General features: G+C 41.1%; 1 protein-coding gene across 5 annotated transcripts in view; it reads right to left on the bottom strand.

Moving 5' to 3' along the window:
• The window catches only part of Ccdc171 (coiled-coil domain containing 171), a 314,303-nt gene that overhangs the window by 264,918 nt on the left and 32,957 nt on the right, over positions 1–16,428 (bottom strand). For all 5 annotated transcript variants that reach the window (XR_008213754.1, XM_052716877.1, XM_052716878.1 and 2 more), the window contains one exon: positions 4,517–4,663. Coding sequence is in view for 4 of the 5 variants with exons in the window: in XM_052716877.1 (XP_052572837.1) it covers positions 4,517–4,663 (147 nt within the window). In the remaining variant the exon portion in view is untranslated. The remainder of the gene's footprint in view (positions 1–4,516; positions 4,664–16,428) is intronic.

The following is a 16,428-nucleotide window of genomic DNA, read 5'->3' on the forward strand; positions in this document are numbered from 1 at the left end:
CTCCTCTACAGAATCTGGGTTCAATTCCTCATATCTATGTGGCAGCTCACAATGGTCAGTAACTTCAGTTCCAGGGAATCCAAAGCCCTCCTGTGGTCTCTGCAGGTATCAGAGACACATGTGGTACATGGACACACATGAGAGCAAAACACACATACATATATGAAATACATACAGAAATACATAAAATTAATTTAAATTTTTATCAAATTAAAAATCAAAATCAACCTAAAATAACTTTAGCCCTTAGCAGAAGTCAATCAATATCACAGCAATTAAATACTTTACATGGGGGGAAAATCAATATAGAATTACCCATAGACACATGTTAAAGTTTAGACATTAAACTCTTTCTCCGATAAGTCAAAAGTGGCTTACTTAAAATTAGCAGCAGGACTGGTAAGAGGGCTCAGCAGGTAAAGGCTCTTGCTGCCAAGAATAATGACCTGTGTATAAGCCCCAGGATGCACACAGAAGAAAGAGAGAGAACCAACTCCTGCAAGTTGGCATCTGAGCTCTATACATGTGCTATGGCACATGCACACCCACAACCACACACACACATACACACTACATACATACATACATACATACATATATACATACATACATACATATATAAAATTAAGGAAAGCAAATAGTGTAGGGCTGGAGAGAGAGCTCCGTAGTAAAGCACTCATGGCTCTTGCAGAAGACCCTGGTTTAGTTCCCAGCACCCATGTGTGGCTCACAAACATCAATCACTCTAGTTCCAAGGGTTCCAATGCCCACTTTTGACCTCCAAGAGTACCAGGCATGCATGTGGTGTACATATATATATGCATACAAACAGTCATACACATAAAATAAAAATAAATAATTTTAAGTATTAAATTAATTGATTAAATGAGCAACAAAAAGAAACCCACTACTACCTAATGCTGTTTCACAACTATAAAGTAATCAAAATGTTTTTAAAGGTGAGCACAGCGTTTGATAGACTCCTAATTGGCATCTACATTGTTTTATTCTAATATTCAAAGCACTTACTCCACACCAACCTTTTTAACAAGCCACATAAAACTACATAGTATTTTTAAATTATATAAAATATCACCGGGTGGTGGTGGCTCATGCCTTTAACCCCAGCACTCAGGAGGCAGAGGCAGGCAGATCTTTGTGAGTTCAAGGCCAGCCTGGTCTACAGAGTGAGTTCCAGGACAGCCAGGGTTACACCTTGTCTCAAAAAACTTTTAAAAAAATCATCATACAGCCTTTATTAGCCAGAAAAGATATTCAACACATGTGAAAAATAAATTTAAAGTGTTACTTAGAATATAATCTGATTTTTAAACATACTCTTTAACCATATAAAATTACTTTATTTCTAGTGAGCATGTAACTGTATATTTGCAAAGTTCATACTTCATATTACCAAAGAGAATTCCTACATATTATACAGCCAGCTCCCTCACTGTACACATTTTTTTGTTTTGTTTTGTTTTGTTTTTCGAGACAGGGTTTCTCTGCGTAGCCCCGGCTGTCCTGGAACTCACTCTGTAGACCAGGCTGGCCTCAAACTCACAGAGATCCGCCTGCCTCTGCCTCCCAAGTGCTGGAATTAAAGGTGTGCCCACCACCGCCCGGCCACTATACACATCTTTTATTAGTGTGGTACAAATAACCCACTCTATAACTGAAAAATGGGACTGCACAGATATTTCTCCAAAAAAGATACACAAATGACCAATAAGTACATGGCGTGATATTTAACCTCATGATAAATGAAACAGCACTTTACACTCATTGTGGTATTTATCATTTTAAAGACTGGCATTAATTAGGCTGGTGAACATGGAGAAAGTGGAACAGTCAATGCACTGTTGTTGGGAATATGAAATAGTGTACAGCAATCTGACTGCTCCTCAAAGCCAGGAAATTACCATGTGATCTGGTGTATTAGCCAGGACTCTCCAGAGGAACAGAACCAATAGAATACATGTATATCATAAAAAGATTTATTGGTTGGTTTAAACAATAGGAGCTGGGTTGTAATGGCTATCTACACACTAAGAAGGCTAAGAACAGGCACCTCAGCACTCCCGGGCCAGTGCTGAAAGTCAACCAGCTTCCTAGAGGTCTTTTTGAATCCCGTTTAAAGGGCAAAGAAGTGGAGTGTGAGGTCAGTGTGCCACAGACACAGACACTCAGAAAGGGGGCCTGAAGCCTCAGGTACCGTCTTTCTCTGATATGCCCTCCTCATCTAGGCAGCCTGCCACTTTAAGGTGCCACCCCATTCAAAGCAAGTCCTTTCCCCAGTCCCTACCCCTGTGCCAATCCTCCCTTGAAATGCTCCCACAAACACACAGGTGCAAGTCACAGTCCTAGGTATCCCTTAACCCAGTCAAATCAATAACTAAGGCCAACTATCATGCCCAGCAACTCCATCCTTAGGTATACATCCAAGACAATATACCCTCATAAACTTAGACATAAATGTTTATTACAATATTGTCACTATTAGCCAAAATACAGAAATAACACAAATGTCTATCAACTAATATATGCATTTATAAGACGAAATGTATGAAAAAATATCATTCAGTCATAAGAAGGAACAGAAAAATGATACATGCTATAACATGTCTAAACACTGCACATATTATGCTAACTGAAAAAGTCAACCACAAAAGGCCAAATATTGTAACTGCACATGTATGAAATATCAGAGAAGATAAGTCTACAAGAAAAGGAAGCAGATTAATGGTTGCTTGTGGCCCCAAGGGATGGAGAAATAGGCAGAGGTGTCTAATGAAGATGAAGTTCCTCACCGGGGTGGTGAAAACATTACACAATTGATTGTGATAATTGAACAATGTTGTGAATGCACCGGAGACCAGTAACTTGTAAACTTCAAATGGGTAAATTTATCATATGCAAATTAAATCTCAAATTTTTTAACCAGCAATATGAAAAGTTAGACCTTTATGCATCCACCCCTACCACAAACAACTGCCCCTTCCTAACCATCACACACACACGCTGGAGAAGAAACCTAAACCAGAGGCTAGACAAAGAAATACACAGGGAAAAAAGGAGGAAAAATGCAGACTTAAATCAGAGGCAAGACTGCATAAGGTATGACACCATACTGCATTTCCTCTTGTACTTCATAACAACCAAGCTAGAAATTAAGAGATGGCTCTTAGGAGAAATTACAGAAGTGCTGAGTCCTGGATTGCAGCATTTGAAAATCTCCAAATACCCCACACAGTAAAGTTTCCAAAAGCCCCAGGCCGCCTCTTCAACTGGCTGCCTGATCTCTCCACCAGACAGTTAACAGGCATGTCATGCTTAGCCTCTCTCACTCAGGAAATGGAAATGCCAGTCACCTTTCTTTATTTAGCATTGATGGCAGGGTCTGTTGCACACACTTGTAATCTCAGTGACTGAGGTAAGAGGACTGTCATGAGTTCAAGGCCAGTCTGGCTACACAGTAAGTTCTAAGCCAGCCTGGTTTAGAGTGTGAAATCCTGTATCTAAAATAAAAAAATGAACAAACAAACAAACAAAACAGGTGTGAGAGAGTTGAGCAGCAGGTAAAGGTGCTTGCTGCCAAGACTGAGGACCTGAGTTGGAATCCCAAGACCCACACAGTAGAAAAAACAATTCCTGCAAGCTGATCTTTGCCCAACATACACATGCCTTGGAAGTCGTGTGCACATGTGTAAACACACACACACACACACACACACACACATTATTAATTATAAACTACTAGTGGTTAACATTAACAAATATCTTTGGCATTACTTCTCACAACCCAGTAAGTCAGCAAACCCAGCTGATTCTCTCAAAACATACCCAAATCTTGCCATTTCCTCTACAACTACCTTAATCTAAAATGGAACTGAGGAAATAGCTCAGTGAAAAAGCACTTGCCTAGCATGTACCAGACCCTGGGTTTGATCCTCAGTATTGCAAAACTAAATAAAGTAAATCATCATAATCACAAAAACAGAAGTGTGTGTTACTTTTATCACTTAAGACCTGTGCATACCAAACCTTCTCCAGTGCTGCTTCCTGAACCTCAAAATGTAAAAAATCACTTGTAAATTTTCCAACAGTTGATGAGAATTATTGCTAACAATGAGCAGGTTTGGACCAGCATTCTTGCTGCCACGCCTGACAACTGAGTCTAATCCCCCAGAGCCCAGATGATGGAAGGAGAAGAGATCGAACTCCCTGCAAGTTGTCCTCGGACTGCCATCCAAGTGTCATGGCATGCACACAACCATACACACACACACACACACACACACACACACACACACAAATAAACAAGTAAACAAAAATTTAATGACTAGATGCTTTTAATTAGGATGAAATAAAATATATTTTATTAGGATATAAAACTTTTCAAAGAAGTCAAATGTACAATGAAGTGGTCCCTATTTCTCCTGACTTACAAAGTCCTCTAACCCTGAAGTCACCACATGAAGAACATATAGCTACTGTGAAAACTGATAAGCCATACCTCAAATTCTTTCCTCAGGCGTTCTTCCCTCTGAGTGCTAAACTCAAGCTCACTCGTTTGTCGCCGCAGAAGGTCAGAGCAGTCCATATGCTCGGCTTCCAACTGTTCCACTTTTTTCTGCATATTTTTCACAGCACTATCTTGCTCCTGGAAAACAATTTACTTTTGATTCAACAGTTTGTAAGCCATTAATAACTAAAAGTTATTGTACAGACAGCACTGAGGAAACTGTTTCAGTTAGGGCAGCAGGTTAACCTGTATAGGCAGGAGACACTTTGATCTCTTTCACAGTGTTTCAGAGTGTACATGTGACTTTTATAATACGTGTGATTAATAAATAGCACAGCTAGAATTATACAGAGAACATTAGAATGTTATACTAGTTCAAATGACCTCTGGGGTATTTGCAACAATGTTGTAGCTCAACTGTCATATAGACTTTGTCCTGTCATTAATATGTATAAAGCATTTAGGAAGACAAATGGATATGTCCCTTTGTGTGATAAGTGCTGATTAGCTTGAACACTTAATAATGACCCTTGAGAGACATTAACGTGAGCTCATAGTACTTAACTATTGCTTAGTGCTCTTACCATCATAACCACTAGATGGCTGTATTTCATTTCCTCTTCAATTTTCAAAACGTTTTCAAAGAAAATAACTAAAGGTTCTCTATTTAAGTAGCTATCTTTTTCCAATTAAACTCAAAAATCATGGCTGGATATATGTATACCATAGGTATTTTCCAAAATAACCAATCTAAAATAATCTAGGATCCTTATTCTCACCTCAAGCCTTTAAGACAGTGATTCTCAACCTGTGGGTCACAACCCCTTTGGAACAAGCAACCCTTTCACAGGGGTCACCTAATACTATCAAAAAGCAGAGACATTTACATTACGATTCAGAACAGTAGCAAAATTACAGTTATGAAGTAGCAATGAAATAACTTCATGGTTGGGGTCACCATAAGGAATTGTATTAAAGGGTCACAGCATTAGGGAGACTGAGAACCACTGCTTTAAAAGCTCCGTCTTTCCTCCACCAACATACATGGACACAAACACAGAGCAGAGGGGCTTCCAAGAATCCCTGGGCACTTGAGACAGCATCTAGCTACATAAATTTCCATTACAATTCTCTATCAAAGACTGTTATTTCTAAGTACCACTGTTACCGGGCAAATCCAGATTCCCTTTTTGGGGTTTTTTTAAATTCCTCTTAATAAAAGCATTTAAAAAGAGACTCAGAAGCTCAAGGACATTTTCTGAGTTTGAGGAAACAACAGGGCGGGCAGGCTATAAACCTCAGCAGCCACTGAGAAAACAGAGATCTAGAAGAAAGCAAGCCGTTCGTTCCTTTTTGAGTTAGGGTCCAGAAAGGCAGCATTTCCAGCAGTGCCGACTGGCCTGTGGGGGCATGGTGGAAGGGGAGAGGGCTTCAAAGAAACAGTGACAGACCCCAGAGGATGGGGAAGCATGCTTAGGCTTCTGGCCGTGATCCCAAAGAAAGGGAGATGGAAAGAAGGAGAACATATGCTTTTGAGTTAGAACTCAAATTCTTCTTCCCATCGCCTCAATATGTCTTCAGGTGAATCAGCTTTTCTGTGGGGTGGTCTCCCAGCCAGGTGATGGGGAGGACCACCTATATTGCCTCTTAAGGAAGGAGGAAATGGTATCTAATGTTCTGATCTTTGGAACAGATCAAAACAGCATGTGCTCATCCAGGGCCAAAAGTAGGGCCTGTTCTTTTGAGCAGGAGGAAGTATTTTCCCTTAAAAGGCCTCAACAAAGGTGCTAGCTCCACCTTCTTCTTGTTTTAAATCCTGGGGAAATCGGAGCTGATGTTTCCCTTTCTAGGGTTACCAAGGAAACAAACCGAGGTGACTACAAGGGAGGGATCCATCCAACGGCCTCCAAAGCTACTCCCTGTAACTTCACTTCCCATACAAATATATACAAACTTCCAAGAGTTTCTGGCCACTCAAAAAACATTATCAGAATCCAGGTACATAATTTGCTACCAAAAAATGTTTGGAAAGTACTTTTCACATGCAAAAACAGTTTTAAGAACATTAAGCACTATACAAGTATAAGACTCTATATCAGTCCCACTCCTTCAAGCAGTTACTGACAAGAACATTAACTCAAAGTCACTTGTGTGCTTCTTATTAGCATATATTTATTGTGCCAAATGATGAGTTTCATTGTTACATTTTCATGCAAGTAGATCATGGACTTTGACCATATTCAACCTCCACTGCCTTCTCCTGTCCTCCATTCTCCTCCCACTGGTTCCCTCTCCCGCTCCCAGATAAGACCCCTTTATAGTTACATATAATAGACATGTACTTTACTTAACTTTCTAACCTTTATTTGTATCGTATGTGTGTAAGCATTTCGTCTGCAAGGACACCTATGCATCACCTGCATGCAGTACCTGTGGAGGCCAAAAGAGGGAGTTGGATCCCCTGGAATTTGTGTTCAGTCCCTGATAGTTTATCTTTTACTTAATCTAATCTAATCTTGAGGGCTGGGATTATGGAACTGCAGTTCCCTTCCATGTGATGCTGGGGGCGGGTGTCAAACCTAGGGCTTTGTGCATGCAAGACAAGCACTGTACCAAATGAACTATCCCCATCTGAAAAATTAAGATTTTAGAGAGGGAAAAAAAGCAGAAATATTAGAAATTAAAGACTTCAATGAATAATAAAAATAATCCTTTAGGCATGTTGTTACTTGATTTATTCAGTCTTTCATCTTTTTTTTCCCCTAAATTCCTCTCCCGTGGTGTCAAACTTCTCATCCATGTTGCTTTCTTATCAAGGTACCAAACTGACTTTCTTACCACAATCTTCTGCTTCTTGAATCCCCTTTGAAGTCACTTTTGTTTGTTTTTTTGTTTTTTTGCTTTTTAAGATAAGGTTTCCCTATGCAGCTCTGGAATTCACTCTGATGTGATTTCAGAGAGCCACCTGCCTCTGCCTCTCATGCCAGGATTGAAAGAGTACACCACCATGAAGAGCCCAGAGCTGATCATTTGTTAAAGCGGGATTTGAGTTCTTTCTTTAGTACCTCAACAATTTCGTTATGGTTTTGGTTTGGGTTTTGTTTGTTTTTCTGTTATTGAGGAATTATGAGCTTCAGAGCGGTCATATGGCTTGGCATGCCCGAAAGTATGTGCATGTTTGTGCACGTGTGTGTGCGTGAGTGCGTGCATGCCTGTGTTCTACATTATGGGTTTTTTGGTTTGGTTTTTTTCCCATCGGTTGGGATGGAATTTTTCCCCATTGTTTTTGTTTTGTTTTATGGGCATCTTTTTAGCGCATGGTCTTCTCTTTAACTTATAATCCTCACTACCATTCAGAGAAAAGAAAACTGATAGTAGTGATGAAACAATATTTAAGCCAATACTAAAATACAGGAAAAAGTAATTAGGTACTTTACTGGCTTCTTTGATCAGGACAGAAAACAAAGGAGCTGGGATATAAACAGGATAAATGATAAGTTTAAAGACTACTACAGCTAAAGGGGGGGCCAGTGAGATGGGTCAACAGGTCATAACCCTGTGAAAACTTGATGACCTGGGCACCATCCCTGGAACACAGGTTTAAAAAAAGAAAAGAGCTGGATGTGGTGGTGCACATCTGTAATCCCCACTAAGGTGAGGAGGGAGCCAGACAATCATCAGAAGCTTATGAACCAGGGAGGCTGGAGTACTCAGCACAGCAGATACAACAGAGATCCTAATCAAGGTGGAGGAAAGAACAACTCCTGACATCTGTCGTCTGACCTCTACACACGTGTTATGCCATGAACATGCCTGGGATTCAGTTTTCAGGGGAGTGATGGTTTGAAAGAGAATGTCCTCACAGGCTCAGGTGTTTGGATACCTGGCCCCCAGTTGGTGGTCCTGTCTGGGTAGGAAGATGGCCTCACTGGAGGAATTACGTCACTGAGGCTTCAAAAGCCATATGCTATTTCATTGTGTTCTCCCTGTTTCCTGATAGCAGCTCAAGACATGAGCTCTCAGATATCCCTGCTACCCTGCTTCCTACTGCCACACTTCCCAGCCTGAAGATGAACTCCTGTCTCTCTAGATCCACAGCTCAAAATAAATTCTTCCCTCTGTAAGTTAGTAGCCTTGATCATGGTGTTTTATCACAGCAATAGAAATGAAATTAAGACAGCAGTTGGTACCAGGAGTGCAGTGCAACCATAAAGAACCTGACCGTGTGGTGGAAGAATGTGGAGAACTTTGGGACTGTGGACTAAAAGGAAGTTAAATAGTGCAAGTAAGACTTGATGGGCTGTCCAGTGGGGGCTTAAAAGACAGTACTGACAGCAATGTGGACTGTGGAGGCAAGCTCCAATGGTTCCAAAGGAGAGCAACACCAGCAACTGGGCTACAGACCACTCTTGTGAGATCTTTTTGGCAGGAGGGAGGGGGGAGTGGAGAGTAGCCACTTTCTGCCTTTGTCCTAAGAACTTGTCTGTTGTTAATTTTAAAAGTAATATTCTGATTTCTTGGCTAGAAATTTCAAGACATCCTAAAAATCTGTCCCATCGTTATGAGTAATCACTCTTTTACAGATCTACAATGAAAAATGTAAAAAGGGGGGGCAAAAAGAAACACAAAATGTAGTCTAGAGAGGAAAAGAACACTAGTAAGTTTTACAACTAAGTCTTGTGGTAAAGGAGAGACTCCAGTTACTAAGGAGAGTAGTGCCATTGTTGGGGGACAAATCTACACTGGAATAAGAGGAAGGGTCCCCCTGAGGAAAACCCCACCCAGCTAAGCTTCCAACTTGTGAAAGAAAAATGCCAAAGGAACATTACAAACATTATCTAGAAACAAACAACAAACAGAAGCTGCTACAAATGTGATTCCAGGGGGCAACTCAATCCCAAGTGAGCAGCTGAGCTTGACAGTGTCATCCATGTGGTGCTGGCTTTAGAGTCAGGAAGGAACAGGAGTGAGGGGTTCTGGAATCTTCCTCCACGGTTTCAGAGAGCCACTGAAATGGGTAAAGTGTGGCATGAACGCCCAGAGAGTGCAGGAAGCCCTGAGAGGCCATTATGTGAAGCTGTGAACATGAAACCTGAGTTTCGATGGAGACCCCAAAATGTTAGAGGTGCCAGAGCCATGAGACATCTGCCAAGGAGAGCTGCACACAGAGGAAGACCAGCCCAAGAGGAAAAAGTATGTTACAGGCAGCAAAGCTGGAAGGTCAGAGCCTTTGACATCAGGCATGGACCTACATACAGCATTTAGAATTTGTACTGCTGGGTTTCAGTCCTGCTTTGCCCCGCCCCCCATGTCCCCCTTTTGGGACGGTCATGGATAGTCTGTGCCATTGTATCTTACAAGTATGTAGTTTTCTTTTTGATTTTACAGAAAATTACAGTTAAAAAATTGCCTTGATTTTGAAGATACTTTGGCATTTGGACTTTAAAAGTGTTGAGACTGGGAACTTTCAAGGCTGGACTATATACGTTTTCATTATGATAGGCCATGATACAATGGGGGCAGGAAACAGAATGTGGTGGTTTGAATGAGATGGTCCCCATATTCTCAAGCATCAGAACTCTTGGTCCCCAGCTGGTGACACTGTTTGAGTAGGTTTAAGAAGTATGGGCTTGGAGGAGGAAGTATGCCACTGGAGGTGAATTTTGATGTTTCAAAAGTTACATGTATTAGTTACTCTTCTATTGCTGTGACAAAACACCATAGCCAGGGCAACTTACAAAGAAAAGCATGTAGTTGGGCTTACAGTTTTGGAGGTTAGCGTCCAGGATGGCAGAAGAGCTGAGGGCTCACATCCAGATCCTCAAGTAGGAGGTAGAAAAGAGACTGGAAATGGCACATGTCTTTTAAAATCTCAAAACTAGCCGGGCGGTGGTGGCGCACGCCTTTAATCCCAGCACTCGGGAGGCAGAGGCAGGCGGATCTCTGTGAGTTTGAGGCCAGCCTGGTCTACAGAGCAAGATCCAGGAAAGACGCAAAGCTACACAGAGAATCCCTGTCTCGAAAAAAAAAAAAAATCTCAAAACTAACCTCCAGTGACATACCTCATCCCACAAGACCACACCTCCTAATCCTTCTCAAATAGTTCCAACTGGGGACCAAGCATGCAAACATACAAGCCTATGGGAGTCATTCTCATTCAAACCACCAAAGCATGTGCCGTTTCTAATGTGGTTTCTCTGTTTCCTGTTGGTAGTTCAAGATGTGAGCTTTCAACTGTCCTGCTGCCATGCCTGCCTGCTGCCATACTTCTGAGCCACGATGTTCATGGACTTATTCCTCTGGAACCATAAGCTCACAATAAACACTTCCTTCTATGAGTTGCCTTGGTTACAGTGTTGTATCACAGCAATAGAAACTTACCTAAAACAAGGGAGACAAACCATAGCACATAACTAGCAAAAACTTCAATGAGGTATGAGAACTGATGAAGGCTTAGTAGTTGTTCATGGGTGGAAATAATTTACTTTACAACTTACTTTGAAACTACCAGAGGATAAAGTCCACCAAACTAAGAGAAAGACACAGAAAAAATTAAAAGAAAATCCAACATAGGAGAGAGTCCCAGGAGAATGGGAAAGGAAGAACTATGTGTCTTTCAAATTTTATAATGCTCACTGCATTCATATAGAGAACTATAGACAGATCGTCCGCCATCTGTACCAACACAATGGTGCCTAGGTAAGCTCCATCCACCTTAAAATGGGCTTGGCTCCCACCAGCCATTTAGGAATTGAGTTTCTCTACTCAAATATTCATTTCACTTTGCAAAATGGCCTATGCCCTAGAGCTGCAAGTCAGCTTCACTAAAGCTTCCTTTGGAGACCATTATTTCTACCAAGGGGAATTAAATCTGTACATTTTGCATTTTTATTTGCTCAGCTTGCTCCTTTCATTATAAATTTTCCTTAGAGTTACCACTAATAACTGCAGGACAGTTATACTAGGCTGTTTTGAGATTTTCTCTGAAAATGGAATTAATCCAAAACTCTTCACTTTAACCTCAGACAGACTCTTTGGACAAAGGCAAAAAGCAGCCACATTCTTCACCAAAAAAATCACAAGAACCATTTCTAGGCAGCATACTAAAATTCTTCTCCTCTGAAACATCTTGAACCAGCCCCTCACAGTTCAAATCACCTTCAGCACCACTGTCTTCCATGATCCTACTCGTTTGGCCCATTAAGCAGTGCTTAAAGCATTCCACTGCTTTCCTAACCCAAAGTACCAAGGTCCAAATTCCTCCAAACAAAAACATGGTTAGGCCTATCACAATTGTTGTTTGTTTTTGCTCTTTTGAGGGCCCGCCACCCAGCTCCCAAATAAATACACAGAGGCTTTTTCTTACTTATGAATGAATACTTAACCTTAGCTTGGCTTGTTTCTTGTCAGCTTTCCTTAACTTATCCCATCTACCCTTTGCCTCTGGGCCTTTCCTGTTCTCTTACTTCTGTGTATCTTATTCTTACTCCGTGGCTGGCTGAATAGCTATATGGCTGGCCCCTGATGTCCTCCTCCTTCCTCTCTCATTCCTTTTCCTTCTTCCTCCAGATTTCTCCTATTTATATTCTCTCTGCCTGCCAGCCCCACCTATCCTTTCTCCTGCCCCACTATTGGCCATTCAGCTTTTTAATTAAACCATCAGGTGGTTTTAGACACGCACAGTAACACAGCATCACAGAGTTAAACAAATGCAACATAAACAAAAGTAACACACCAAAAAATAATATTCTACAACAACAACAATACCCCAGTCCCTGGTACCAACTTCTGTCTTAGGGTTTCTACTGCTGTGAAGAAAGACCAGGAGCATAGCAACTCTCACAAAGGAAAAAGCATTTAGTTGAGGTGGCTTACATTTTCAGAGATTTAGCCAATTATCATCATGGTGCAACAAGGTGGTATGCAGGCAGGCATGGTGCTGGAGAATGAGTCCTACATCTTACAGGCAAACAGGAAATGGTCTGTCTCGGTGGGAGTAGCTTGAGCACAAGAGACCTCAAAGTCCACCTCCATAGTGACACACTTCCTCGAACAATGCCACACCTACTCCAACAAAGTCATACACCTCCTAACAGTGCCACTCCCTTTGTGGGCCATTTTCTTTCAAACCACCAAAATGTCATCTCCACATTAAAATGGCTTTTCTAAGTAACAAACACTTCTCACAGAAATTACTAAGCAAATGTCAAAAGACATTTCTACAGCTATACTGCATCATTTTATTCTGATGCAATACCACTTGATCATCTTTGTTTTCCTGTGCTTTTAGGGCATGACATTTTTTAAAAAATATATAACTTTGCTTGTTTTATCATCCTTGAGCATTTCCCCTGTTCCAGTAGTCTGACAACTCTAGGTCTGACTCCTTTAAGTCTTCATTCCATTTTGAGATACAGCTGGTATAAAATGCTCTAATCTCATTCCTCTGCAAGAGGAGGGTGTCCGATATCCCATCTATTGATGGGGTGGTAGCACACACCTTTAATCCCAGCACTCAGGAGGCAGAGGCAGGCAGATCTCTGGGTTCAAGGCCAGCCTGGTCTACAGAGCAAGTTCCAAGACAGCCAGGACTACACAGAGAAACCCTGCCTCAAAAAAAAAAAAAACTGTCATTTTTCCAAACATGTCCTGAAACCTTTGTCAAAATGAGCACGGTGTAAATGCAGGGTTTACTTTTAAGCATGCTCTTTCATTGGTCTGTCTGTTTTTATGCAAATTCATGCTGGTTTGACAAGTACAACTTAATAGCTAATTTTAAAGTCAAGTAACACAATGCTCCTTCCTTCTTTGCTATAAGATTGCTTTGACTATAAAGGATTTTATGGCGGTTCCATAAAACGTTAAGGGTCTTTTCTGTTGTTGTTTTAAGTTCTGTGAAGATTGTCATTACTGTTCTTTATTTGGTTTAGTTTGGTTTTTGAGACAGGGCCTTGAATTCCTGGCCCTCCCATAATGAGGAGGCATGCTGGGATTGTAGCCATGCAGCACTAACTACACCAGGCTCCATCGATGTATTTCACTGAACCTATAATCACTTCCCATGTCTGTCGTGTGATACTCCTGGAGATGTGAATATGTCAACAGACCAAAGAGGCGACTCCACACACATCTAGCTTGATGAACCAAGTACCAGGGCTACTTACCAGCCTGGGTGACTTCCAGGCTGCAGCACAGGAAACAGCTCTCAGGAGCATCTCTGGAACGGCCTGCCCAGCTTGCAGGCAGCTGATCAAAAGGCAGTTTCTCCTCCTCAGCAACTGCCGCGTCCCTAAGACTGTAGGAGGGTCCTTGTGAGCCCCAGCATCTCCTGAGCTTCCTGAGCTTCGAAACCCACTCCTTCCTCATTCAGAGGAAACAGCTACACAAAAATGTCAACAATTTTGTATGTGCTAGACACATGCCTGCAATGTTTCATACATGGAATCCCTGTAATGATTTAAATTTAGAAAACTATACAGCAGTCAAACTGGGTGAATTAGAGCTGTTACATTAGCTTGTCTAAATCTCAAAAAGCAAACAACAAAAAGACAAGCTGGACAAATATACATATTGCATGATATCCCACTTATATATGTAAAAGACATAAAATTCTAAACAAAACTGAGTAAAAGCATATCAACATATATAGACAACATCCAACGTCAAGTTCACAATGGGGGTCTGCAGTGGGATGGGACAGTGATGAGTTAGAGAAGGATTCAAAATGGTCTCCAATGATATAAAACTGTATTGTTTCTACATCTAAACTGAGAATAGCAAACACTAAGATGAAGTGCATGGTAGGTGCTAGTTACTTATACTGCTTACATTAGGTATTAGCTTGTAAGTGTTAGAATATTTAAATGTATGGCTTTATTAACATAATTCAAGTCTGGTATGTAGCATAAGATACAGACTAATGTGCCTCCATCAAAACATATTTAACTTTAATTCTTGTCTCAGAATTTATCTTCTAATCAAACAAAAAGAGACCTCAGTTCTTGCAATAGAAAACTAAGAGTGATGTCTGAAGGATGGAATAGTAATTCAGACATGAGAGATTTGGGGTGTTCTTTCATCTGTCCACTAGAGGGAAGTGTTGAACTTAAAATGTTTTTTAAAACGGCTTGTTTTTGAACTGACATTTAACATCACAGGAAACCACATTGTGCTATGAGAAAATAAACTTGTTTTCTTTCCACATCTTCTACAAACACATATCAAAAACTATGGTTCTTTATATGTACTCATGTAAACAACACTTCTCAGAATCCAAACTATAGCTCCAATTCTGAGGAATTTTAATTACACTGGGAGAAGTATATTTAGAAAAGTATCAGAGCAAGCGTGCTCTTTCTAGCTTAGAAACACATCAGTGTGGCTATGTATAAACTAATCTTGTATAAGGCTTCTCCTGAAAGGGCCCGAACAAAAACCAGTTTGCTCCTGTATTGGAAACTGTACACTGTGGAGACTGAAGAAATGGCTCAGCCATGAAGAGCACGTTTTGCTCTTCCAGATCCCAGTTAGATTCCCAGCACCCACATCAGGAGGCTCATAACCACCTGTAACTCCAGCTCCAGAGGATCCCACACCTCTGGCGTCTGCAGATGCCTGCCCTCCCCCCATAACTAAATATATATTTAAAAAGTAAGATTCATAATTGTACAGTCATAAGGGGTCATTTGGACAGAAAAAAATTTTAAAGAAAAATAAATCAACAAATTGATAAACTGTACATTGTATCATAACTAGCATAAATCCATACACTATTAAAGATGATCATCTCAAGTCTTTTTCTCTACACGTAGATCAGCTGTGGGTCTCTATGTTAACCACCATCTACTACAGACAAACGTTTCTATGATGAGGGTTAGTGGGTGTATTAATCTATAGGTAAAACAATAAAATCATTAGGACTCAGTTTAACACTGTGTCTATTTAGCAGCATAAAAGTAGTAAGTTCTCTTAGAAAAGGTATGGGTTTCATTTTGTATGTCGAGACTTAATTCAATCAAAGTGGTTGGTTACTCACAATGCTTGCAGCCACTATTATACCAAGGGGCATGTCTTGCCTGGCCAATTCTTTTTTTTTTTTTTTTTTCCTTTTTTTTCTCTCTCTCTTGGTTTCTTGAGACAGGGTTGTTTTGTGTAGCTCTGGTTGTCCTGGAACTAGCTATGTAAACCAGGCTGACCTCAAACTCACAGAGATCCACCAGCCTCTACCCCGAGTGCTGGGATAATGTGGCTCACAGGGTTCCCAGCTGGGTAGGACTGATGATGGTTTTTCTCCACTGGTAGCATGCACAGTACCTTCCAGCACTATGAAAGCTAGCCAGTAGGGATGAAGCTTCCACGTAAGTACCAGCTTGATTTCTCCATGTCCTATGGCTCAAGTATGCGCTGTCTTCAGCAATGTGGTCAGTCAAGTTACGGAGGATAAACAGCAGCAGCAGCAATAGCCAGTAATGTTCGAGGGTCTATGAGGGCTCACAGAACATCACCGGCCCACAACTCCATCTGGCACTGAGCTTTTTATTTGTTCACAGGTGGTATTGAGCAGTGTCGCCCTGCTAGATCATAACTCCACAGTGAGTGCAAGGCTAGAGGGATGGCCCAGATTAAGAGCACTGGCTACTCTTCCAGAGAACCCAGGTTCAGTTCCTAGCATCCACCTAGTGGCTTGCAACTGTTAGTAACTCCAGTTCCTGGGATCCAGCACCCTCTTCTGGCCTCCACAGTCCATATACATACAAGCAGGCAAAATACTCATACACATAAAATAAATAAATAAATCCTTCAAAAGAATAAGTGACTGTCAACTGCTCAGCCCTCAGTGGGCCATATCACCCACTCCACGGTTCATGAAACATGAAGAGGGAAAGAACTGGTAGACATGAGGC

This window comes from Peromyscus californicus, unplaced genomic scaffold (assembly GCF_007827085.1).
Source record: "Peromyscus californicus insignis strain IS unplaced genomic scaffold, ASM782708v3 Scaffold_5__1_contigs__length_169319896, whole genome shotgun sequence".
NCBI classification, from domain to species: Eukaryota; Metazoa; Chordata; class Mammalia; order Rodentia; family Cricetidae; genus Peromyscus; species Peromyscus californicus.